The 25,867-nt window shown below is 42.6% G+C and overlaps 3 protein-coding genes across 4 annotated transcripts in view; 2 read left to right on the top strand and 1 right to left on the bottom strand.

The window, feature by feature from the left end:
* Window positions 1-2,466, bottom strand: part of LOC121541561 (AP-3 complex subunit beta-1) — an 85,025-nt gene extending 82,559 nt beyond the window's left edge. Inside the window, exon 1 of the mRNA XM_041850651.2 lies at window positions 2,163-2,466. Within this exon, the coding sequence (XP_041706585.1) occupies window positions 2,163-2,299 (137 nt within the window). The 5' untranslated portion in view covers window positions 2,300-2,466. The remainder of the gene's footprint in view (window positions 1-2,162) is intronic.
* A 395-nt stretch (window positions 2,467-2,861) lies between these two features.
* On the top strand, window positions 2,862-7,806 carry LOC121541560 (vespryn). The gene is made up of 6 exons (XM_041850650.2): window positions 2,862-3,522; window positions 3,656-3,750; window positions 4,032-4,252; window positions 4,359-4,381; window positions 4,479-4,589; window positions 6,900-7,806. Exons 3-6 carry the CDS (start codon window positions 4,218-4,220, stop codon window positions 7,151-7,153), a joined length of 423 nt encoding a protein of 140 aa, XP_041706584.1. The 5' UTR covers window positions 2,862-3,522; window positions 3,656-3,750; window positions 4,032-4,217; the 3' UTR covers window positions 7,154-7,806.
* A 3,357-nt stretch (window positions 7,807-11,163) lies between these two features.
* LOC121541559 (secretory carrier-associated membrane protein 1) lies at window positions 11,164-25,435 on the top strand. Of its 2 annotated transcripts, none has more exons than XM_041850648.2 (9): window positions 11,164-11,554; window positions 19,533-19,610; window positions 20,620-20,733; window positions 22,030-22,141; window positions 22,274-22,402; window positions 23,440-23,599; window positions 23,694-23,795; window positions 23,948-24,065; window positions 24,345-25,435. In XM_041850648.2, exons 1-9 carry the CDS (start codon window positions 11,498-11,500, stop codon window positions 24,492-24,494), a joined length of 1,020 nt encoding a protein of 339 aa, XP_041706582.1. In that variant the 5' UTR covers window positions 11,164-11,497; the 3' UTR covers window positions 24,495-25,435. The 2 variants fall into 2 exon arrangements, with proteins under 2 accessions (XP_041706582.1, XP_041706583.1); XM_041850649.2 differs by lacking the exon at window positions 11,164-11,554 and adding an exon at window positions 16,096-16,292.
* Window positions 25,436-25,867: the final 432 nt, after the last annotated feature.

Raw genomic sequence — 25,867 nt, 5'->3', positions numbered from 1 at the left:
AGGATTAAGCTTACGGACATTAAATGCATATACGTCCAAGGCAAGTAAAGTAACAATGAATATAGCTTCATTCAAAAAAGCCATAAAAATATGATAAAACCTCCACCTACCCTATGCTTACACACATCCATTCAATTCAGATCTACAAGAGATGTGGGGCTACTGGGTTGATTTCATAGAACAACGCTATCAGTCACTGACTTGAGTTTGGGAGTACAGAAAAACATAATGTAAAGGGAATTAGGCTAATGGTGAATATAGAGTGAGTAAATGTATGAATGCCTGACATAAACCTAGATTAAGTTACTATGTGATACTGATAATCCCTTAGGACAGACTCCCTACTAGATCTCATAGTAAAGCCTAGGCATTGTGTGTGATAGTTTGTGGGTGGACAGTGTAATCATTCACATCCAGGCATTCCCAACGCCCCAGCCCTGCAGGCTCCAGCAGCCCAACCAAGAGTCATCTAGTCTCCATTACCAGACCAAAAGACCTGGCCTACTGGCCCTGCCCCGCTGCTGAACAGACCAATCATCTGATCATGTGAGAGGACTTAGAGATCACTTAGGGCCAAACCACATTAAACATTAGGCTGAAGCATGTCACTTCTTGACAGAGACAGAGATGGTTGAAACTGTTCTACTGCCCGCTGCAATGAAGAGCAGCACTAGGCTACATGGAACACTGAAGAACATAGAACAACAGAGAACAGACATACCGGTAGACATTCCATTGTATAATGATGACATGAGCACAATGCAACATTTTCAATGAAACCTTTATACGGGTAGGCTACCTCTTAAAACTGCAAGAATGAATAGTCTACATGTGAAATAGGCCCAAGTGCAGAGAAAGACAGACAAACTAACAGTAAGTGGATAATTCAAAGCTTCCATGATAATCAGGTTGAAATAACTTTCATATGATAATGGCTGACTGTTTGGGAGACTTTTTTCGGGAGAAAATGGCCTTCAGAGAAGACAGTGACTTGAGGCCTTGTCTGGAGCCAGCTGGGGAAAGACTAACCTACTGATAGTGAAATTATAACTCCAAGGCCACGGTTTGGGAAATACTGATTTACAGTAAACCCAATCATACAGCTGAGTAAGTGAACTACTGGGCACGTATTCAAGATCATAATGAATAAGATTAGGCTATATGGACCTGATCCTAGGTCAGAACACCTTCTCTGAGATCCTATGTGAATACAGGCCTGGATTTACAGTAAAGCCACATGACAACAGGAGGAGGATGGCCACGGGGGCCAGTATGAAAAATGTATGCACTCACTAATTGGAAGTCACTCTGGATAAGAGCGTCTGCTAAATGACTAAATGATGGACTGCCCTCTAGTGGTATCATCACATTTACGTCATTTAGCAGACGCTCTTATCCAGAGCGACTTACAGTTAGTCACATTATTATTATACTTTTTTTTTTTTTTTTTCATACCCCCTGTGGGATCACGTGATGCTGATTGCTGACATCTGAGCACATTTGACAAGTAGTCAGTTCCTTCTCATCTCACTTTTTCCATTTATATAAATGGGTTGTTTACAAAGATTTTTACCAATATTTCAATTATATGCTACTGTTGGGGACTTATTGTAATCACTTGAGTTTATGACAGTGAGAGGGAAAGAAGATGGGATCTTTTTTTTTACCTGGCTTGTACCGAGGGACTTGGAGGACCACATCAATTGACTTGAGTAGCCAAACCGGCTCCAACTGAGGATAGCCTATGTGCATAGTACAGCTAGCATTATCTTCGTGTAACTTTTCATTTAGAATAATTTGACCCCGCACAACGATACAAACATAAAACCACATGGTGGAACACCATTAATGTGGAATGTAAAATCTGTGTATGTTAGAGAAAATGTCTGGTGGTGTATCTTCGTCATCTTTTTGCTGTTTTGTTTATGTCAACATGTATTCCAAGCAAACGGCATCTTCGATAAATCAAACATTGCTGGCTGTCAACAAAAGCGTTTTCAACCGTGAAGCTACCATAGAGATGTGGCTGGGTTGACACTGCGGCTGTATATCTCGCTAACTAATTACCACCAGCAGCCATGTTAGCTAGCAAATTAAGTTGCAAACACAGCTTACACACAAGCAGGTTACTAAAATGCTTCCTAGCTAGCTAACTGACCTACTTTTTAAAGTTGGTACTGAACAGGCCAAATCCAGCTCCAGCATTGGTGGTCGGGGTAGTCTCCTGACCAACCTCCACCGCTGAATCCGATCCTCCTTGGTCGTTATACGACAAGTTGTTCGTCGACATGTTCAACATTTGACGTTTCACAAATGTACAGAATTGTTTATTGTATAAAGTAAAACTACCGGAAACAAAATCCCAGTCGTTGACAGTTTGATGACGCCAATTAGAAGGAGAAACTCAAAACAAAACTTTATCCTCAACGTGCAACTTTTTCCCCCTTATCCACGCAGTACCGGAAGCATGAGTAGGATACCTTCGAGTCAGTCACATGACACATGACAAGGGGAAGAGGAATCGGTCGTCCCTAGTTACCACAGACACAAAGTCATAAACCCCGCCTTTTTCTTCAATTTATCTTCTTAAAATGTGATTTTAAACCTAACCCTAAGCTTACCTCTAGCCTTAACCCCACTGCTATACATATGCCTAACCCTAACCTTAAATGAACACCAAAAGGCACATTTTTGTTTACATGAATTTTTACGATAGCCTATTTTGACTTTGTAGCTGTAGTAACTACATGAACCCAATCGAAGCGCCTGACCACCCCGTTGCCATGGTAACTATGGGAGCAAGCCAATCAAATGAGCTTAGGGGCGTACTCGATGACGCGCATGCGCGCTAAACTAAAGCGTCCAGTATTTTTGTTGTAGCTTTGGCGCTAGAAGCAAAAGTTAATGCAACTTTTGGATGTAGTCCGCCATAAAGCCCTCAGAAGAAGAAGAAGAAGAAGAAGAAGAAGAAGAAGAAACAGAAGAAGAAACAGAAACAGAAACAACGAGAGTTGAAGTAAACTTCAGAGCTAGATGGTTAGCTGGCTGTCGAGCTACCTGCAGCTTGATTACACAGGTGCTAACTTTAGGAGCTTGGAATGTGAGTGGGGCTGGGAAAATGGCTTCTAGTTCCAGATCATCTCTTCCAGAGGAAGATTTCACCTGTCCTGTGTGCTGTGACATCTTCAATAATCCCGTCCTCCTACCATGTAGCCACAGCTACTGTAAAGTCTGTCTGCAGCAATGCTGGGTGTCGAAGGGGTTTCGGGAATGCCCCGTTTGCAGGAAGACATTTTCAATGGGTAACCTGTCTCTAAAGAACCTGTGTGTGAGGCCTACCTTGAGGAGAGAGCTTCAGCAGAGTCTGAGTCTAAAGTGCCCTGCAGTCTGCATGTTGAGAAATTCAAGCTCTACTGTCTGGAGGATAAGCAGCCCATCTGTTTAGTGTGTCAATCATCTAGAAAACACAAGAGTCATGACTACTGCCATATAGACGAAGCTGTACAGGACCTCAAGGACAAGGTACAACGACATAAAGACATGCATTTTACAGAGTAACGTTTTTATTGAACATAATACATTTTTCTATGTGAGGTGTTTATATATACTGTATACAGATTATTGAACTGTAAGATAAGATGTCCTTTCGTTTCAGGGTGAACTCGAGAGAACACTGAAACCCTTACAGGAGAAGCTGAAGGTGTTCAAAAAGCTACAGAAATCTGTACTTCCACAATGCATCACATTCAGGTAGGACAACGTTTGAGTTTAATATATTAGAGAACGCAGCTATAATGTATTAGATCAGTATTTAATTCTGTTTGCATTTGGTTGCCAAATGTTTGATAGAGTTGGCTAAATCATCATTTTGCACAGCTAGACTCTGTAGTAGGCCTAATTAATTCACTGCTGTACCAATGGCTAGCAAAATCAGACCAGAATCCGGCAACCGGACCAGGGAATTGGTTTTCTGGATGAAATGTGAGAATTCCAGTAACGTAATGTAATAACAGTTCTCTCACTGTCTCCAGAGACAATTCCAAGACACAGACATGGAGATCAAGTATGAATTCGAGGAGTTTCAGCAGTTTCTTAGAGAAGGCCAGGATTGACATACTGAGGGAAGAAGAGTTTGAGAAGACTTCAGCAATGGTGAATAGGATTGACCAGTTGAGACAAGATGTCATCACTTGTAAACACAATTGAAGCTATAGAGGATGAGCTATGAGCTGAAGACACCTCATTCCTTCAGGTCAGGACTGCTCTGTCTAAGTTAACATTATTTATTATTGCATTTATAATGATGAATAGTGATTGATAAATATTGGAATTTAATCTGGTAGTTTGTTCTTCTGCAGAACTACAAGACTATCATGGAAAGGTAAGTGAGCTGCATCCTGTCTCTCTCTTCTCTGTGTGTTCTGAACCCCCACAGCACAACTCCCACTGACTCCTGAATATTCTGTGCACACTGTCAGATCCAGATACACAGCTGGTCTCAGGAGCACTGATTGACATAGACAAACATCTGGGCAACCTGCAGTTCAAAGCTTGGGAGAAGATGCAGAGGAATGAGATTGTCACTTACAGTTTGTATACAGTTTTAAAATCTTTAGTAAATACTAGTGGTGGGCACCAATATTGATAATTCGATATGATATTGATATGAACAAGGCATATCGTGATATCGGTTTATTCTTCCTGTTAACCTGACCTGGCCCAATGGGCAATCCGCAAGCAGTTGTCTGGACTAAACAGAGCTGTGGAAGTGAACAGAAAAGTTAACATTTTATATAGGGCTGTTAACGTTAATAACACATGATAACATTTCTTCACCGCACAGAACTTTTTAAGTGCACGTGTTTCCGCACTGACCATTTTAGGTGCAGAACACGACACTGAACACAGCTACAGCAGAGAGGAAGAGGAAGAGAGGCCAAAGATGTTGGATATACTGACAAGATACATGTCTCTCCGCCCTAACAATGGGAGTCGTTGTCCACAAAGCGGCACGGCGGGCTGTCTAGCTCCTGCCTATCCTTTCTTTGGATTGGTGGATACATCTCATTATTGTAATCCTTTTTTGAATATTCGATGAGGGTTGATGAGGTCAACCGCCTGTATTCAATGGAGAGGTGCTTTGCTACTAGCCTCATGCCAGATCTTTTCCCTCCAGCAGGTGCCGTTTTTTTGTTTCGCCTACCAAGTAGTGGGTTTTTGTATGGAGGTCAATGAGTGTCGAATTTGGTCAACCAAAAAATGAATGGCTTATTTGTTACATTAGGTTTATTTGATGGAATATACGTTTCGTAATGCCTAAGTTGTTACGAGTGTACTGATGTGTGTATGTGTGACATCATTGCAACTTTGAGAAAAAAACACTTTATATTGGAGTTGTCTCGAGATGGCTATGCATATTCATGGTATGAGGCTAGTAGCATAGCATCTATCTCCATTGAAACAGGCGGTTGACGTCAATAACCCTTATCGAATATTTAAAAAAGGATTACAATAATGAGATGTATCCACCAATCCAAAGTTAAAATGAGCTAAACCTAACCTTAACCACACTGCTAACCTTATGCCTAACCCTAACCTAAAATTATATAGCCTATATATCGTAATAATTAATGAAAACAAACATTTGCTTTCATGAAAACAAAAATGTGAAATAGGAGGGGTTTATGACTTTGTGGCTATGGTAACAACCCCTTTACATTGCTGAAGACTGTGTGCCTCTAGCCAAAATCATGTAAAAGTTATGCCCAATATTACCGGAGTTATGTTTTTTTTCTTTCTGTCGCGAATTTGTGCTCATGTCGCGATCCGTTTTAAACTAGTCGCGAGCTGATATTTTTTGGTTCGATAATAAAACATTGTTTAGCTAGCTAGTCATGTTACCTAGCTAGCTAGCAACCTGATAACTTGACCACTGACTAGGCTATGCACAAACTTGGATGGCACAGGAGGAACTGAAAAGGAATAGACAACTCAACCTGGTCTCAGAGCATTTCGTATTTTTCTTTTCCTAAATCCGAAGAATGCAAACATCTAGCAACCCAAAGGTTGCGAGTTCGAATCTCATCACAGACAACTTTAGCATTTTAGCTGATTAGCAACTTTAACTACTTACTACTTTGCAAGTACTTAGCATGTTAGCTAACCCTTCCCCTAACCCTTTTAGCTAAACCTAACTCCTAAACTTAATCCTAACCCTTAGCTAATGTTAGCCAGCTAGCTAACGTTAGCCACCTAGCTAGAATTCGTAACATATAGTACATTTTGCAAATTCGTTACATATTGTACGTTTTCCAAAATCGTAATATATAATGCGATTTGCATATGCAAGAGTGGGGTTTGTATGATATTGTGTGTATGTGTCTGAAAATGAGTAAGTGAGAGAGCGGGTGTGGGAGGGAGGGAGAGTGTGTAGGACTATGTGTGTAAAGTTATCGGAATGGTTACAGTGTTTTCATAACATTGTTGGACAAGTTTAAAAGCTCCTTGTTCTTTTCATCCATAGAGCCATTTCTTCTTTCCTATAGTCACACTCATTTAGAATGCCTGAAGCTTTAACAGTACTTAAAGCAGTGTGTGTGCTGTGCACAAGTGTTCAACTTCAAGAACATTCATAAGAGGAAGTAGGCCTACTTAAACATTGGGAGCATTAATAGTTGTATGTTACAGTGACATTTGTGTTGTTGATGGTAAAATTCCATTAAAATATTTTGATACAGATTGTTTTGTGTTTCCGTCCCTTATAATCAAAACATAGTATGCCTGTAACTCTATGCACTGCTTTCTTGATGAAAAATAATAATAATTTAGGGCCAAATTTGAGCAAATTCTAAAATTGCCCACTGATTAAAGACTAAAGTATCTCTGATCTTTCCACTCAGCTCCTGTGATTCTGGACCCCAACACTGCCCAACCACAAATGGTCCTGTCTGATGATCTTACCATTGGCACATACTTTGAACACAGCATGCAGCTTCCTGACAACCCAGAGAGGTTTGATAAATGGCCCTCGGTCCTGGGCTCTGAGGGCTTTGACTCAGGCTTACACACTTGGGACGTTGGGGTTGGGGAAAATGAAGAGTGGATGGTGGGTGTGCAATCAGTCTGCTCTGAGGAAGGGAGAAATAAAGACTAGAGACCAGTCCTGGGGTTTAACATACTTGTATGGTACATATAAAGCTTTTTCCACACCAAATGACAAAATTCTTCTCACTGTAGACTATACCAGGACAATCAGAGTGCGGCTGGACTGGGACAAAGGAACACTGTCATTCTCTAACCCTGATAATGCCACACATATACACACGTTCACGCACACTTTTACTGAAAGAGTCTTTCAACATCTTGGTAATGACAGCAAATGCCCTCTGACAATCTTACCAGGGGAGGTCCCTTTAGTGATATCACCTGTCAAGTGTAAAGCTGATCCAGACTCTGACAATGAAGAAGAATGCTTCTTTGTCTGTCATTTTCAGATCACGAAAACTGGTGTCTTTTTATGCTTTTCAGTGGAACTGCAGTCAGAACCAGCTGATACCTCTGGTCTGTAACAGTGGCATTTGTTGTAAACAAAATGCTCTGTTCATTTTGTATTTTAGTTTATGTTTCATGTTGATATGTAACGAAGGTATATTTTCATTGTGCCATTTTAGTTTTTTTTGTCTTGAGAGAAGATAATATTTAATGTAAAGGTTAATGAGTCCATTAAGACATGATTCAAACAATTCATTTTTAACCGGACACAAGTCACTCTCCTTATAATAATAATAATAATAATACGTCTCTTCACCCTGCCATCTGGATCTGAGTTCTGCATAATACTGTTTCACTGTTTCATCAATGATACCGTTTGTTTCCTGAAGAATGTCTGTTACTGTAGATTGCAGCAATGGACCAGTATTTGATTAGGCATGACTGCAAACTGCTGACTTAATTTGACTGTGAAAGAGAAGCACATTCAGCCAGCCATGTTCACCAACAACTGCAAGAGGAGAACAGAAGAACGTTGCCAGAAGATACTGACCCTACCGTTAGGCTTTTTTAGTGAGCTGCACTGTCGTCAGAATTCAATCATGGTTACATTAAGACACGTTGAAGCCGGCGCGAGATATGGGTTGGAAAACGTACTTCAATGCCGGAATGGGATATGCCTCTGTACTCCAAATTATACCTTTATCCACACTGATACATCAAGAAGATTGAAATACTGCTGTTTTTGTCCTCATGCTAGCTAACAGTAGCCACCGCAGACATTTTGGAACATTGTTCATTGCGACATGCTATTCCATAATGGCTGCTGTGGCTACTGCTAGCTAGCACGAGGACGAAAAGGGCAGTTTTCCGGGAAAACAAGCAGTATTTCAATCTTCTGGACGGAGCAGTGTGGATAAAGGTATCATTTTTTCGGAACATGTCTCGCGCCGGCTCCACAGTGTCTTAATGTAACCATGATTGCACTACGACCCAGTGTACCTCAGTAAACAAGCATAACGGTAGGGTCGGTATCTTCTGGCAAATAATAACTGTGCTGTAACATTTGGATACTCATTTTTTTTTGTTTTCTCTTGCTTGAGGCTAACTAGGACTTTCTTGGAGATAGCCCGGGGTCATCCTTCTCTTGTGACCAGGCTGCATCTAGATACATAGAAAATCGCTTCCTTGTCTCCTTCTGAGAGAACTGAACAGATGAAAGCAAATTCATATTAGACTTCCTGTCCCATGTTTCCAGATCAGTGCAGATGAAGGAAATTAGAAAATATTTGAAGTCAGTAAAGTATTGGGATTGCATCATCAAAGATACAGCACATTGCTCATATAGAGATTACTAGTTTGTTATATTTCATTTTGTGAGAGTGCCACTGTAGAATTAATGTAATCATTCCCTGAAGAATACTCCATGTAGCCCTCAAAATAACCCTACAATTATGATGATTAATTGATAAGCTGGCCAGTGATTGAGTATGTTTACTTGCACACTAATAATTGGATATTAAACTGATTATGGCAGTAGGCAGAGCATGGCAATAGTCATTAAAACACTTTACTTTGCTTATCCTAATTGGCGTAAAAGGTCAGAAACAAAGCAAGCATACGCTGATTAAAACACCTGGTTTTCTGAGCAATATTTAGAGTTATTAGGACATGTAAACAGCTTAATCAGCGTTCTAGTGGTATATTTGATCTGCACATGTGCCAGCACCGGTAGCGCAAGCCTCCCTCTTATTAGCCTAGACAGCCGGTAGTGGGCGCTAGAGCTGCACTATCGTATAGGATTTATTTTACATTTTAGTAATTTAGTAGATGCTCTTATCCAGAGCGACTTACAGTTAGTGAGTGCATACATTTTCATACTTTATGTGCATTGCCTGTAATAGGTGTCACCGTTATGGGCGGTACCTCCTTGCCTGTCCAAATAAAATATTGAAATATTTGACCGAGACGCACGCCGACAGAAAGACGATTCAATCTAAGATAAAGCGTTGAGCGAGCGAAACGGCACCTCTCTGTCTCAGTATGTGTAGACCATGTATCTGATGCTCTGGTGGACATTCCTGCAGTCAGTATGTCAATTGCACACTCCATCAAAACTTGAGACATCTGTGGCATTGTTGTGTTAGAAAACAGCACATTTTAAAGTGGCCTTTTATTGTCCCCAGCACAAGGTGCACCTGTGGAATGATCGTGATGTTTAATCAGCTTCTTGATATGCCACACCTCTCAGATGGATGGATTATCTTGGCAAAGGAGAAACGATCACTAATAGGGATGTAAACAAATTTGTGCAGAGAAATTAGCTTTTTGTGTGTATGGATTATTTTTTTCAGTTTATGCAACACGGGACCAACACTTTTATATTTTTGTTCAGTGTATGTAATTGGGACTTGATCAAAATAAAAAAATACAATCAAAGGGCAAACAATTCACACAATGAATGCTCAAAGGTGTTTGATGGGGTTGAGGTCAGGGCTCTGTGCAGGCCAGTCAAGTTCTTCCACACCGATCTGAACAAACCATTTCTTTATGGACCTTGCTTTGTGCACGGGGGTGTTGTCATGCTGAAACAGGAAAGGGCCTTCACCTAACTTGCCACAAAGTTGAAAGCACAAAATCATCTAGAATGTCATTGTATGCTGTAGCGTTAAGATTTCCCTTCACTGGAACTAAGGGGCCTAGCCCGAACCATGAAAAACAGCCCCAGACCATTATTCCTCCTCCACCAAACTTTACAGTTGGCACTATGCATTCGGGCAGGTTGGACTGCCAGATGGTGAAGCGTGATTCATCACTCCAGAGAACGCGTTTCCACTGTTCCAGAGTCCAATGGCGGCGAGCTTTACACCACTCCATCCGACACTTGGCATTGTGCATGGTGATCTTAGGCTTGTGTGCAGCTGCTCGGCCACGGAAACTCATTTCATGAAGCTCCTGACAAACAATTATTGTGCTGACGTTGCTTCCAGAGGCAGTTTGGAACTTGGTAGTGAGTGTTGCAACCAAGGACAGACGATTTTTATGCGCTTCAGCACTCGGTGGTCCCGTTTTTTGGTGTGGCCTACCACTTCCTGGCTGAGCCATTGTTGCTCTTAAAGGTTTCCACTTCACATTAACAGCACTAGCAGGGCAGACATTTGACAAACTGACTTGTTGGAAAGTTAGCATCCTATGACTGTGCCACGTTGAAAGTCACTGAGCTCTTTAGTAAGGCCATTCTACTGCCAATGTTTGTCTATGGAGATTGCATGGCGGTGTGCTCGATTTTATACACCTGTCAGCAACGGGTGTGGCTGAAATTGCCTAATCCACACATTTGAAGGGGTGTCCACATACATGTAGTGTATGTTGGAACTCAGAATCAAATAGGCTTTGCAAAAAATAACATGGTGTTCCGGAGACACTTGAAACCCCACCTCTTTAAGGAATACCTGGGATAGGATAAAGTAATCCTTCTATCCCCCTTACCCCACCCCAAAAAAATAAAAAATACATATTGTAAAGTGATTATCCCACTGGCTATAAGGTGAATGCACCAATTTGTAAGTCGCTCTGGATAAGAGCGTCTGCTAAATGACGTAAATGTAATGGTGGCTGTGGTAGAATGTTTATTTTGATCAAGTGGTCTGATTTCAGACGTGTCCATGTAAACAGCATTATTAATATGGAAATCCGCCTTCTTGAAAAGCATGTAAACTTTTTAAACGAACTATTATTTTAATCTGACTATCCACAATAATCGTATTATTGTGTGCATGTAACCGTATTCATTGATGGTGATCACATTTTACAGGGGCAAGCTACGGCAGGCAAAGCACAGACATCACTTCCGAGATCCTGCCATTTTGCTGCTGATGCTCAAAACAAGCCGGGTCCAGATTAGCTGGTGCTGTCTGCCGCCATTGTTTTGAAGTTCAGCTGTTAATTTTTTTTAACGAGACAAGAGACCAAGTCAGTTTTTAACAATTGAAGACGTCATCAAAGTAGAATGTCAGATTTCGACCATAACCCGTTCGCGGACCCTGAATTCAATAACCCTTTTCAGGTAAGTGAAATAGCTAACTCACCGGTCTGTCATTTGGCTATGCTAATTTGTTAGCCTGCTAATGTCCGTTATGTTGAATTGAATTTAGCTTGCAAGGATAGCTAGCTAGCTTTCTAGCGATGACAGTGTCACGTTGTTTCCGTTGGGCATGACAGCTGTAACGCCAGGGGTGTAATCATTAGTCTGAACAGTTGTTTCTGAATCTAAAACGAGATTTTCTATTGGACAAATGCAGGTAGATGATCCTCCCCGTTTCGTTTGCTTCGTTTAACGTTTTGTAACAGAATCGGCGTAATGAATAACTTACGCCCCAGCTAACTAACGTTAACTGGAGCACTTGCTAACAAACGTTTTATGTCAGCAAGTAGTTACTTTGAACAAAGAGAACGTTGTATCAAGTAATTTATTTACAAACTATAGCTAACTAGCAAACACGCTAGATCATGATGACTTCGCTTATTGCCATTCAATTGTGGAGTTATCACTTTGTGTCCTCTTCAGCCAGGCATCAGCTTAACATTGCTAGCTGCATCTTGACACCTGACGTAGACAGAGGCAGCGTATAGGGTCTGACAATACCCACACAAAGGTAACGTTAACTGTTGCCTCATCTCTTGATGATTCATTCACTAACGTTACATGTGAGTTTTTCATTTAGTAGGACAACTCATTGACATTGAGGTTGGTAGGCAGCTAGCCTAGGGTCTTTATGACGAGAGTTATGCAAGGTGGACATGACAGTAGTGCTACAGACTTCATCAGACCGAATTGTTGCTTGTAGTGGACTGTGTGGCACTGACAAGTTGTAAAGTTATGGGGAAACAATATAGCATTATATATGTCCAAAATACACCAGTTCCCGACTGACACAATGCAGGTTCATCTTCGAAATCAAATTGTATTTGTCACATGCTTTGTAAACAATAGGTGTAGACTAACAGTGGAATTCTTACTTACGGGCCCTTCCCATCAATGCTGAGAGAAGAAAAATATAAAAAATAATAACACAGTGAATACACAATGAGTAATGATAACTTGGCTATATACACAGGGTACCAGTACTGAGTTGATGTGCAGGGGTACAAGGTAATTGAGGTAGATCTGTACATATAGGTAGGGATAAAGTGACTAGGCAACAGGATAGATAATTAACAGTAACAGCATTGTATGTGATGAATCAAAAGAGTTAGTGCAAAAAGGATCAATGCAGATCGTTAAATAGTGTAACTGGACAGTTCGCGGCTGGGTTTCCCTTTGTAATCCATGATAGTTTGCAAGCCCTGCTAAATTTTATTTTTATTTAACTAGGCAAGTCAGTTAAGAACAAATTCATATTTACAATGACGGCCTACACCGGCCAAACCCGGACGACGCTGGGCCAATTGTGCGCCGCCCTATGGGACTCCCAATCACGGCCGGTTGTGATACAGCCTGGAATCGAACCAGGGGGTCTGTAGTGACGCCTCAAGCACTGAGATGCAGTGCCTTAGACCGCTGCGCCACTCGGGAGTCAAGCGCCAGAGCCAGTGTAGTACTTCTGACAAGCGCCAGAGCCAGTGTAGGATGCGATCTTGGTCCTGTATTGACGCTTTGCATGTTTAATGGTTCGTCGGAGGGCATAGCTGGATTTCTTATAAGTATCTGAATTAGTGTCCAACTCCTTGAAAGCGGCAGCTCTAGCCTTTAGCTAAGTGTGGATGTTGCCTGTAATCCATGGCTTCTGGTTGGGATATGTACGTACGGTCACTGTGGGGACGATGTCATCGATGCACTTATTAATGAAGCCGGTGACTGATGTGGTAAACTCCTCAATGTTATCTGATGAATGGCATTGGGAATGATAATCCTACTCTTTGGGACATCCATCGTCTCAGCTGTTGTCTTGGAATCCAGGGCAGGCCACATTGTGATTGACAGGTGCAATACTCTATTCCAGCTAAGAGTCTGAGTAATTTCATCAAAACAACATCATGTGATGGATGCCTACATTAATTTGATGTGCTGTCATAATGTCACATCATATTCTGTGATCCCACTACCTTTGCTTTCCAGGAATTCCGCTTTGATACCTGCTGGTGTGGTGGTTGTAAGAAGACATGTTGCATTGCTTTTATTATGAAAATGGTATTACTTAGATTTGTCTTTTGTAGACTGTGGCTCACCAGTGATCCTCATAGCACAGCACAGCTCACCCCGTTTGCTTGGTAAAGAGGACCTGCTTTGTATTGTTTAGGCTAGGCTACTCCCCAAGCTTGTTGGTGTTCCTTGTTTTAGACAGAAGCTTCTTTCTTCATTCTCTCTTGATCCTTTATCTCTTTCTCTCTCTTTCTCGCTCTGTCTGTCTATATCAATTCAATTATAGTTTACTCACTGCAAGGTTGCTCGCTGGCTCTCGCGCTCTGACACACACACACACACACACACACACTTTTGCCCTTTCTGGTCCTTTAATCATTGCCCTGTCACTCCTGGAAGCTGCGGAGTTGCCCTCAGGAAAATGGGTCCCCTCCGCCTTGCTGTTTGGATGATGTGGCTCGTCTGTAGGTTGATGCTTATGTGTAAGGATTATTGATAATTGATCGTAAGCATGGTTTTATTGTTAGTGAAGGAATGAATGGTGTACTTCCCACAGCTAGCCTAACTGTTCTGTATAGAAATGTGTGTTTAACTCAACACTAGAGCTGTGGCGTGCTGCTGACCACCGCACCACGTAAACAGTCAATTATTTATTGGGCTATACACGAATAGTCCCTCTCTGTTACGTCTGTACTGCTGCAGGTCTCCGAGGAATCCTACGTGTGTGTGAACAAACAGGATTGGTCAGATATTAGAGCTGGAAGTCTGTAGTGTAACCATCTGAAGTTGTTCAGTCTGTTCCTCCGTCGCTTGTAAAAGGACATGGGTGTTTTTGGTTCCTCCCTGTCACTTCATGGATCAATAAATGCACAGCACACACCTACAGTAAAACTGTAGTTTCTCTGAAAGCGATTGAAAGGCATGGATGAAACCCAGCAGGCACTGCAGTCCTCAATGACCGGATTTGTGTATCCCCTGAATTAGGCTAACCTATCAGGAAAAATATATATTTCTGAAACTGTCGGTTAAGTAGAGCCCTATAAAATCTGCGAAGCGGACGGAATCACGGAATCCAGACAATCAAACAGAATTAAACAATATTAAAAAATGTATTTAACTTAGTAGGAAATCAACTAAATGTATTGAACTTATTAGAACATTTATATGCCCAAGATTATCATAAGACATGAACAAAAGCATCAGTGATTCATATTTTCCTTCAACTTTCTGAAGAGGCAACACAGGAATGCCCATGTCTGTGTGTGAGCGTTTGTCTACCACTTTGAGTAGCCTAGCCGTTAGCGATGATGCTAATAAGGATAAGCATCTTCCGGTAGATGGAAATGCTTTCCCAAAAACCTTCTCAATTAAATGTTAACTACAAAGTAGCCTATGCCTACCTGGTATCATGATTATTTGCATAAATCCAGTGGCGATTTGTTTAGTGAACTCTGCTACTTGTGTGTTACAGAAACACCGCTAACCAAACAAGTCTCATGCTGGTGCTCATGTGAATTAAAGGGTATCTACACCCAACAATGCAAGTTTATTAAAAAAATTCCAGACCTCAAACTTGGTCTCCTGATGTAGTTTAAGCATTTTTGTGGACTTAGAACATCCAACTAGTTTTTTATTGTGTGTGTGATTATGAGAGCGAAAACCTGAAAAAAACGGAATTTGGGAAATGTAACTGATTTTATAGTGCCCTAATTATGGCATTGTTAGATGACTCCCCATTTCAGCCCGTTTCAGCCTTGCGGCCAGTAAGCCTAATGATTTATGCCTTGCAACTCTGGGCTCTCTTCAATAGTTCATGAAATCATATGGTGCTGTCATGGCAACAGCTGGTGCTTAGGGTTACATTAGCTGCTTTCCCCTGATTTACTTCCTGGTCCTTCCTGGTAGTCTCTCTTATCAAATCAATTGTGTTCATAAAACCCATCTACCGAACATTCAGTAGATACAGAAGGGGTTGTTGCAGTGTCTGTCACAGTGAGATTGTTGTGGAGAGGGATAACTTGTAGGCCTATCTAACACACATGTTTGTGTGTCAACGTTGTGTGTGACTGTCAACATTGCCGCCTTCGCTCTGTGAGATGCTCTTTTCAAGAGAGCAATAGGCCTACTAACAGCTTCTAGTGGAGGCCCCTCCATTATTTATAATATTAACAGAGATAGTTTTGTTGTGTTCACATACATTTAACAGGTAGGCCTAGTGCATTATTGGCCCAATCTATATTGTAATGTAGGCGTTCAACAGCAGTAGTCTATCCTGTAGTTTTGTAGTTCCATGGGGTGTACTGAGCTTGTACTTGAGCACTGTGTGTCAATCTGGCTGTGCGTCAGGACCATATTAAAGATTTATCACGATACACCCTGAAGTATTGATGACTGTCCTCGGGACAAGGCGCAGCCTGCCTCTGTTACACACAGACATGAGACTCTCAGTCAGAACAGAACCTCACAGCCGAGGAGAGGGGTTGGACTGGGACAGACTGACTGATACTGGCTGTAACTGGCTATACCGGACTATACTGGTCTGTAGCAGTCTATACTGGACTACTATACTGGATGTATTGGATAGGCCTTCTTGGGCTGCACTGGACTGCACTGAACCGAAGTACCATCTGAATTTATGCTGCAAGAGTGAAAACTTGTCATGGTGAGCTAGCTACCTGAAATGCACCCTACACTCACATCCATGTGCACGCAGACAGCGATGACGGGCTACACCACGGCAAGCCACACCTTATTCTCTGTTTTAGAGATGACTGCAGCACACACCTGTAGACACAGTGGACACACACTAGTTAAACAATGCATCAGTCCTGGGAGGTGCACCTATAGGCCTATACTTTCATCACTTGGCAAATAGCCTACTCGTAGCCTCCCGGATTCACATGGAGATTGGAAAATGGCCTATGAAACTGAGATTTGAACTCACTGATACCAACCTAGAATCTGCGTAGCCTGAATAAAGGTTGATGAAAGAAAACAATTAGCCTAGACTGTGTATCTGAGTCTGCACAGCATGCCAGTAACGGCAGCACACAGAGTCCTTTGTCTTAGCAGAGAAAAGTGTTCTCTTCCCTCCTCAAACTCGTGGGCTCTGCGCTATTTATAGCTGTCTGTGTGGTGGTGAAAATGATTGGAATCATCTCGTCTTTGCCAGTTTGGGAGTATTAGGGCCCTATAAAATCCACAAAGCGGAGAACAGGGATGGAATCACGGGATCCAGACATTGAAACGCATTTCAACAATATTCAAGAATGTATTGTAGGAAATCAACTAAATGTATTGAACTTATTAGAAAATGTATTAATATGCCCAAGATTATCATAAAATATGAACAAAATGCATCAGTGATTCATATTTTCCTTCAACTTTCTAACACAGGAAAGCCGCTGTCTGTGTGCGTGTTTGTCTACCACAGTGTAGCCGTTAGCGATGTTGCTAATAATGATACATCTTCTGGTAGATGGAAAAGCTTTTCCTAAAACCTTCTCAATTAAATGTTAACTTCAAAGTATGCCTACCTGATATTATGATTATTTGCATCAATCCAGTGGCGATTTGTTTAGCAAACTGCAATTACATGTGTGCTACAGAAACACCGCTAACCAAACAAGTCTCTTGGTGGTGCACAGTTGAACTACAACCTAAAAAAAAAATCCAGATCTTAAACTTGGTTTAAACATTGTACTTAGAAAAACAAAAACATCTGTTATATTACAAAAGTTGTTTTCGAGAGCAAAAACCTGAAAAAAAAGTAATTTTGGGGAGAAACTGAATAAGGCAACAACAAAAAAATATTTTATAAGGCCCTAGATTATAGACAGTGAAGGGTTGACAGTGAAGGGTACCCTGCTGTTAGGGTCTTTCTGTCTGTGGAGGAATTCTCTTCTTCAGATGAAAAGTGCTTGTCTGTTTGTCTGACTTCATATTGACTTTTGAAAACCTCTGAGGCCAGGTTAGGCAGATGAGGCTAGTGGTGGTGCTGCCCTTGAGTTTTGTTGCACTTGATTCGTAAGCAGACGTCAGAATGGGTTGCAAGAACTTGGTATATGCATGTAGGCTAGCATTCACTACAGATCTGTTTTAGGTCACACTGGACTGGAGTGGCTTCAGAGTTCATTCATCACACCACGACAATGCAGCATATACAGTGAGGGAAAAAAGTATTTGATCCCCTGCTGATTTTGTACGTTTGCCCACTGACAAAGAAATGATCAGTCTATAATTTTAATGGTAGGTTTATTTGAACAGTGAGAGACAGAATAACAACAAAATAATCCAGAAAAACGCATGTCAAAAATGTTATAAATTGATTTGCATTTTAATGAGGGAAATAAGTATTTGACCCCTCTGCAAAACATGACTTAGTACTTGGTGGCAAAACCCTTGTTGGCAATCAGAGGTCAGACGTTTCTTGTAGTTGGCCACCAGGTTTGCACACATCTCAGGAGGGATTTTGTCCCACTCCTCTTTGCAGATCTTCTCCAAGTCATTAAGGTTTCGAGGCTGACGTTTGGCAACTCGAACCTTTAGCTCCCTCCACAGATTTTCTATGGCTAGGCCACTCCAGGACCTTAATGTGCTTCTTCTTGAGCCACTCCTTTGTTGCCTTGGCCGTGTGTTTTGGGTCATTGCCATGCTGGAATACCCATCCACGACCCATTTTCAATGCCCTGGCTGAGGGAAGGAGGTTCTCACCCAAGATTTGACGGTACATGGCCCCGTCCATCGTCCCTTTGATGCGGTGAAGTTGTCCTGGCCCCTTAGCAGAAAAACACCCCCAAAGCATAATGTTTCCACCTCCATGTTTGACGGTGGGGATGGTGTTCTTGGGGTCATAGGCAGCATTCCTCCTCCTCCAAACACGGCGAGTTAAGTTGATACCAAAGAGCTCGATTTTGGTCTCATCTGACCACAACACTTTCACCCAGTTCTCCTCTGAATCATTCAGATGTTCATTGGCAAACTTCAGACGGGCATGTATATGTGCTTTCTTGAGCAGGGGGACCTTGCGGGCGCTGCAGAATTTCAGTCCTTCACGGCGTAGTGTGTTACCAATTCTTTTCTTGGTGACTATGGTCCCAGCTGCTTTGAGATCATTGACAAGATCCTCCCGTGTAGTTCTGGGCTGATTCCTCACCGTTCTCATGATCATTGCAACTCCACGAGGTGAGATCTTGCATGGAGCCCCAGGCCGATGGAGATTGACAGTTATTTTGTGTTTCTTCCATTTGCGAATAATCGCACCAACTGTTGTCACCTTCTCACCAAGCTGCTTGGCGATGGTCTTGTAGCCCATTCCAGCCTTGTGTAGGTCTACAATCTTGTCCCTGACATCCTTGGAGAGCTCTTTGGTCTTGGCCATGGTGGAGAGTTTGGAATCTGATTGATTGATTGCTTCTGTGGACAGGTGTCTTTTATACAGGTAACAAGCTGAGATTAGGAGCACTCCCTTTAAGAGTGTGCTCCTAATCTCAGCTCGTTACCTGTATAAAAGACACCTGGGAGCCAGAAATCTTTCTGATTGAGAGGGGGTCAAATACTTATTTCCCTCATTAAAATGCAAATCAATTTCTAACATTTTTGACATGCGTTTTTCAGGATTTTTTTGTTGTTATTCTGTCCCTCACTGTTCAAATAAACCTACCAATAAAATTATAGACTGATCATTTCTTTGTCAGTGGGCAAACGTACAAAATCAGCAGGGGATCAAATACTTTTTTCCCTCACTGTAGGCTAGTCAATTTGAGTGCCTATTAGTTAGGCTTAGGTTACTACATGGGAGTATAGCCTATTGACTGACTCCCTCAATGCTCCTCATACTGTACTGTAGAACTGTGTGCCATATGTATGAAGACTGAGTTTCTGTCTTTTCCTATCCTCTCAGGATCCGTCGGTGACACAAGTAACACAGAATGCTCCTCCAGGGTTGGAAGAGTACAACCCCTTCACAGATGCCAAGCCGGTGAGTAAAGTGTAGTTAGTAGTATTTGAAATGTGCATATACAGTATATATGATATTCTAAAACCTCACATGCGACTCGTAATAACACTAAGTAATTAGCCGATTTATAATGTTTATCTGTCTCCATAAAGATGATTTAGCAATATGCAAGTACACTATAGTTGATTTACAGTAATAGGCAATCAAGAAATGTCTGATACTAGAATTCTAAATAAAGTGTATTTCATTATTTTGTAAAAGATTCACAGCATAAATACAAGGCATGAAGCTTAAGTTGCAAAGCATTACAAGGCATTATTCTAAGCATGATCAGAGGGAGAAAGGGAGAGATGAAGAAACCATGGCTTGTGCCATTGCCCATAGCTCATGGGAGAGAGAGTGTAGGGATCTCACCACAGCAAGAGGAACACATCATATAAATCACTTTTTGTAAGCATCTGAGTTGTTTGGATTCAAAATCTGAGTTGTTGACCAATATAATTACTGTAAAGTTAACCTCCAATCAGATAGCAGACCTACAGGATGTAACCTCAGCTTCTCAGAAGTGAGACAATGGAGGTAGGCAAGATCAACACAGAGCATGCTGAATTCCTAAGACAACACAGAGGAAATTCTTGCATACAGTTGATAAGTCACTTCGAGGGCTGCCCTGCAACCGCACTGCACAGTGTGAGAGGCCAGGTGTTGAGGAGAGGTGGCGGGTAGATGGGAGACACCGACGCCATTGATGAGATCAAAACAGAAGCACTGATGGGGACGTAGCTCCAGATGATAAGTGTTCATTATGTTATTACATTCAGCTTCTGTTCCTGAAGAATGGTTGAAGATGCTGATTCCAGAAGGTGTCTGCTTCACAATTGACACCTTATTCTCCCTTTAGTACACTACGTTGTTTTGACCCAAGCTACATATGTTTCTTGTCAAAAGTAGTGCACTACATGAGGAATAGGGTATGGTTTGAGCCATAACCAGTGTGGGATTGTTAAAAGATGTAGCTATTTTCTCCCAGGTCCACGCTGGCACAGCGCCGAAGGTACCGGCCCCCACCACCACCAACACACAACCAGCCATCATGAAGCCTACTGAAGAACCGCCTGCATACTCACAGCCTCAACAGACACAGGTACCCCCCACACACACACCTCACATCCTGTTCTACCCTTTTACGCCATGCTATTCCACCCCTCTGAAGAAAAGAGGGCTCAATGTAGCGTTGCATTTCCATAGAAACACCATGCATGCCCACCCCCCCACTCATACACACACACAAATTACACATGCGCACACACCGTGCTCTGGTGGGTTTGGCAGCAGGCTCTCCCACAGAGCGTGGCGTGTTCTAATTAAAAGCTGTTTGTGACAGAGTGTGGAGATGCTTCTAAGCCTCAGAGACACTACATAAACATGAATGTGGGCTCCACACCTCGCTGTCTAAGGGAGAAGTGTAACTTTGTGTTTGCACCTGAAAAGAGAGTGAGAGAGAGACACCAGCAGACAGATAAGACAGGAACAATATTCCTTATTCTACTACCTTTTTTTTCTACCTCTACTGACACATTTACCTGTTTTTTTTAATGTTTGGGCATACACACACAGAGATGATATCAGAATGCTGCAACCTAGATCAGATGTACAGCTTAAGACAACGTCGTCACGAATCTGGGACCAGCGCCGTTGCTAACTACTGGTGCCGTTACTAACTACCAGCACCATTGCGAACTAGCATAGTCCCATTGTTGCAAAGAGTTATGGGATATTAGAATCCCGTTGTCTTGACCTTTGTCATCTTCAACCTAGGCTGCAACCAGGAAGTTGGCAATAAGGCATGTGACTAGTATCCTGTCCCTGGTCCTGTTGAAATATCTTCCTACCTTTAAAGATGCATTGGGCAGCATTTTGTCAGTAGTTTGGCTAGTGCCTAGTAGCAATAGCTAGTGACGTCAAATGCAACCATTGCTTCACCTGCAGCTGTTGCATGCTAGAGATTGGGCGCGCGCACACACATACACACACACAACCAGCAATGCCTGCCTAGCGATTAGCATTTAGTCAAATTAAAACCAGAACGTTAATTATTCTGACTCGCATGGAGAGAAAGGAGGTGGAGATGACTACTGGGACTGTGCTGTGTGCTGACAGTAGTCTGCCAAACACATGCACACACACACACACACACACATTACTAAAACAAAAAGTCAGCTGCCTCAATGTCAGTTTCAAGTTGACTTGAAGTTCACGGTTTGTCAGAGGTCAAATCAGACTTGTCAGCCATATGGAGCCTGATCTAGTCTGGATAACATCTAGAACATCTCTGTACTGTATATCTCTTTTGTGTGTTTAGTATAGTGTTAGTGCGCACTGTTTGATGTGTGTGTGTGTGTGTGTGTGTGTGTGTGTGTGTGTGTGTGTGTGTGTGTAGGAGCAGGCGTGGGCGGCTACAGAGCTGCTGAGGAGACAGGAGGAGCTGGAGAGGAAGGCAGCGGAGCTAGACCGCCGGGAGAGAGAGATGCAGTCGCTCAGCACATCAGGAGGTTGGCACCAACCTTCACACAACATTCAACCAATGGTCTTGCATTCGAACTACGTTACACTTTGTCAGACCCAAACCTTCACACAACATTTTGCAGAATCATTCAAGCATTGCTCTCTTCTCTCTGTCCCAGGTAGGAAAAACAACTGGCCTCCTCTCCCAGAGAAGTTCCCCGTGGGCCCATGTTTCTACCATGACATCACAGTGGATATCCCTGTAGAGTTCCAGAAGACTGTCAAGATCATGTACTACATCTGGATGTGTGAGTTACCTCTGCCCTCTTGTCAAGTCATCTGCCCCCCTCAGTGCTTGTAACGTCAGAAAACAGACACTACTATGGCAAATGTACACTTTAGAATTGTTCTTTCAATATGACTGAACCTTTGCCTCAGTTTTGTCGCTAGCTTCGAAGAAATCTGATCTCCAGAAGTCTCTTTCTTTACTTGACAGCCAGTCTGTTAAATATGAAAAGGCCATTGAGAGGGATTATGAAGGACATTTATTAGATATGAGCCAATAGCACAGCGTGGAATTCCACCGCCACATGGGTAGGTCATGTGGTTGGTTATGTGACCGGGTCAGGTGACTGGGGGGGAGACATTGGGAGTTCCAACCTGTCTTGAGGCCCTACCCTCCCTCTCTTATCTCTCACTCTTCCTCGCGCTACCCTCTTCCTCGCCCTCACTCCCTCTCTTATCTCTCTCTCTCGCTCTCTCTCTCTCTCTCTCTCCTCTACCTACACGTTATGTATTCTCTCTCTCACCCAAAGTGTGAGAGTAGTGTTAGATTCCTCAGTATGGTGCAGAATCCTGCCACTGTAGGTATATGACTATACCATGCCAATGTGACTGTACACTACAACACACCAGACTCTATACAATGCCCAGAGCCATGCCATTATTGTAGCCCCAAGGTAGAGTTCTGCTCATTGTGAATTATTTAAATTGACCGTGTGTGCGCACCACCAGGCTCCTTAGTGTGTTAAATTATTAAGCAGCCATCTTTCCTTGTCCTCCTCCTATTCCTAACATCCTGTTCTTCATTAGCATGACTTGGCAGGACACTGAAGTAGCCTATTAGGGCCTCTATCAAAAAGGATCTTTCAGATAGAAATGTAATGTGATGCGGCATAGGACCTATATCAAGTACTCTCTCTTTCACATAGAAATGTAACTTAAAGAGCTGATACACATCTCTATTCTACACAACTGCCATTTCTGTCTGCTCTATATGTTACATTTCTATATGCAACATTTTTATTTAAACTAATCAGTGGTATTGTTTGTCATTCCCCTCAAGTCCACACAGGGACGCTGTTTGCCAACATGTTTGGCTGTCTGGCCTGGTTCTGTGTGGATGCGTCCAGGGGAGTGGACTTTGGTCTGGCCATGCTCTGGTTCATGATCTTCACCCCCTGCTCCTTCGTCTGCTGGTACAGACCCCTCTATGGAGCTTTCAGGTGGGTGTACAAACAAGCACACAAACAGAGTCACACAGACATACACACTCACAGAGGCCGTTCATTAAACAGCAATCTCTTTCTCTCTCTCCAGGAGTGACAGCTCGTTCCGTTTCTTCGTCTTCTTCTTCGTCTACATCTGTCAGTTTGGTGTCCACGTGATGCAGTCCATCGGCATCTCCGGCTGGGGCGCCAGGTGAGGACAGTCACTGTCACAGACATTAACAGGAAGTGACATGGACACACGGTTCTTTGACATCACTCGGAATAGATGTTATTCACCTTGATATGGATAGAGATTCAGTACCTAATATCCTCTCTCTGGTTGTCCTTCTCTATCTCCTACAGTGGGTGGATCTCAGCTCTGACTGGTCTGAATAAGAGCATCCCTGTTGGCATCATCATGATCCTCATCGCTGCTCTCTTCACCGCCCTGGCTGCCATGTCCCTCATCATGTTCAAAAAGGTACCCTACACACAATCCCTCATCATAATCATGAAGCTGTGAATGAGCCTCAGCCTTTCACCATGTTTGAGAAGATTAGATTCAAAGGAATCATAACATCCACACATTCTTTGAGATTATGAACACTTGGGGTATTTATAGACCTCATTTAAATAATTACCTCCCCTCCTCCCTCTCCCCCCTCCCCTCCTCTTTCTCCTCCCCCTTTTCTCCTCTATCCCTCCCCCTCCCCCCTCCCCCTCCTCCCCTCCTCCCCTCCTCCCCCTCTCATCCCTTCAGGTCCATGGCATGTACCGTACCACGGGGGCCAGCTTTGAGAAGGCTCAGGCAGAGTTCGCCACGGGCGTCATGGCCAACAAGACGGTCCAGACTGCCGCCGCTACCGCAGCCTCCAACGCCGCCAGCGGAGCCTTCAAGCAACAGATCTGATTGGCCCCTAGAGCCCGCCCTATTTCTTCTCTCTGTCCAATCCAAGCCCCCGAGCGAGCTCAAGCTTCCCTGCCCTCCTAACCTAGCTCTACTCGCATGACTAGGATGAGACCATAGAGATAGAGGACTCATCTTTATATTTGTGCCATTATAGCGTCTGTGACAGCATGGGCAGTGCAATTGAGGCTACAACCCATAAGAATCCTTACCCAGTTTACTTTGATTTCTTGAACTCCCTATGGTCGATGTCTGCGTCTCCACGGAAATCAAATTAGCATAATAAGCATAATAAAACAATCACAATAAAAATCTGTCAGTTTAAGCTAGAGATATGTTTTTGTTTGCATTGGATGCGTCTCAATCCACCGCATGCGCCTATGCCACACTTCCTCATCTGAGGTGAAAGGTGACAGAGCTAGAGTGGTGTTTGTCAGACCATGAGACAAAATCGTCTGTACCGTCCGAACGGTTTGGCTTGCAAACTATCTATGGAATGATTAGACTCTCACAAACACAATGGTGTTCTCCGTTTAGCTGTATGACCCCCACAAGCATCTTGGGACTCGTCTGAAGTCGGTATATCCGATCTGCCAACTTCTGTCTGTAACGTCCGAACAGTTTGAGCTACACACTAATACCCCTCTGTGGAAAAGCAAGACTAATGAACACGTACATATTGGTTGTTTTGCTCTAGGACGCTCACAAGACTCGTCTGAAGGTCCCCCGGTACCAGTTGAAAAAATGTATGGAAGTATATATGGACACTGTTTAGTGCCAAAAATAAGGGGTGAAATGCATGTTTTAAAAAAATTACAAAAAAAATTAACATGTTTCCAGATCTTTCTAATATCTGTCAGATATAGGATGGACACTTCAGAACAAACTTCTTTTAGATTTTTTTGGGGGGGACTATCTGTTGTTCCATGTAGTGAATATTTTATTCAATGCGTTTGTATGGGCTAAGGGCACTAAGGCCAAATATTATTTTAAAAAATGTTATACTTCAAGGGGTCTTAAAATTCAAAATCAAATAGTAAAATGATCCTTGGTATGACCTTCTTAAAACAATTCCATAAAGCTTAGTAGAACCCCCTCTCCCCCGGCTTAGACAGGGCTTAGATTCTTATGGGTTAAAATGGCGGAAGCACTCAATGGCGCTGCCCATGCTAAAACGGCCTTTTGGCCAATAGAGTCCTCTATCATTCTCTATGGATGAGACCTAGAAGAATGAGACCAATGATGTCATAGTAGATGAAAGCAGGAAGTAGATATGAGAGGCTTGTGTTTAAGTCGTTTCATTCAGTTCCGTTCAGCTCCCAGTGCAGATGTACATCCTGTAGACATCACCGTCTTATCACTCTCCGTCTCATCCA

The sequence above is a fragment of the Coregonus clupeaformis genome, chromosome 27, assembly GCF_020615455.1.
Source record: "Coregonus clupeaformis isolate EN_2021a chromosome 27, ASM2061545v1, whole genome shotgun sequence".
Taxonomy (NCBI): domain Eukaryota; kingdom Metazoa; phylum Chordata; class Actinopteri; order Salmoniformes; family Salmonidae; genus Coregonus; species Coregonus clupeaformis.
This window is presented reverse-complemented; position numbering and strand designations above follow the sequence as displayed.

Excerpts from the sequence above, each read along its gene's own strand:
- LOC121541560 (XM_041850650.2), top strand. The coding sequence starts at position 4,218 with ATGAGCTATGAGCTGAAGACACCTCATTCCTTCAG. Across the intron at positions 4,382-4,478 it reads TACAAGACTATCATGGAAAG|ATCCAGATACACAGCTGGTC; the intron begins GTAAGTGAGCTG and ends GCACACTGTCAG. Across the intron at positions 4,590-6,899 it reads GAATGAGATTGTCACTTACA|CTCCTGTGATTCTGGACCCC; the intron begins GTTTGTATACAG and ends CTTTCCACTCAG.
- LOC121541559 (XM_041850648.2), top strand. The coding sequence starts at position 11,498 with ATGTCAGATTTCGACCATAACCCGTTCGCGGACCCTGAATTCAATAAC. Across the intron at positions 22,142-22,273 it reads GTCGCTCAGCACATCAGGAG|GTAGGAAAAACAACTGGCCT; the intron begins GTTGGCACCAAC and ends TCTCTGTCCCAG. Across the intron at positions 22,403-23,439 it reads CATGTACTACATCTGGATGT|TCCACACAGGGACGCTGTTT; the intron begins GTGAGTTACCTC and ends ATTCCCCTCAAG.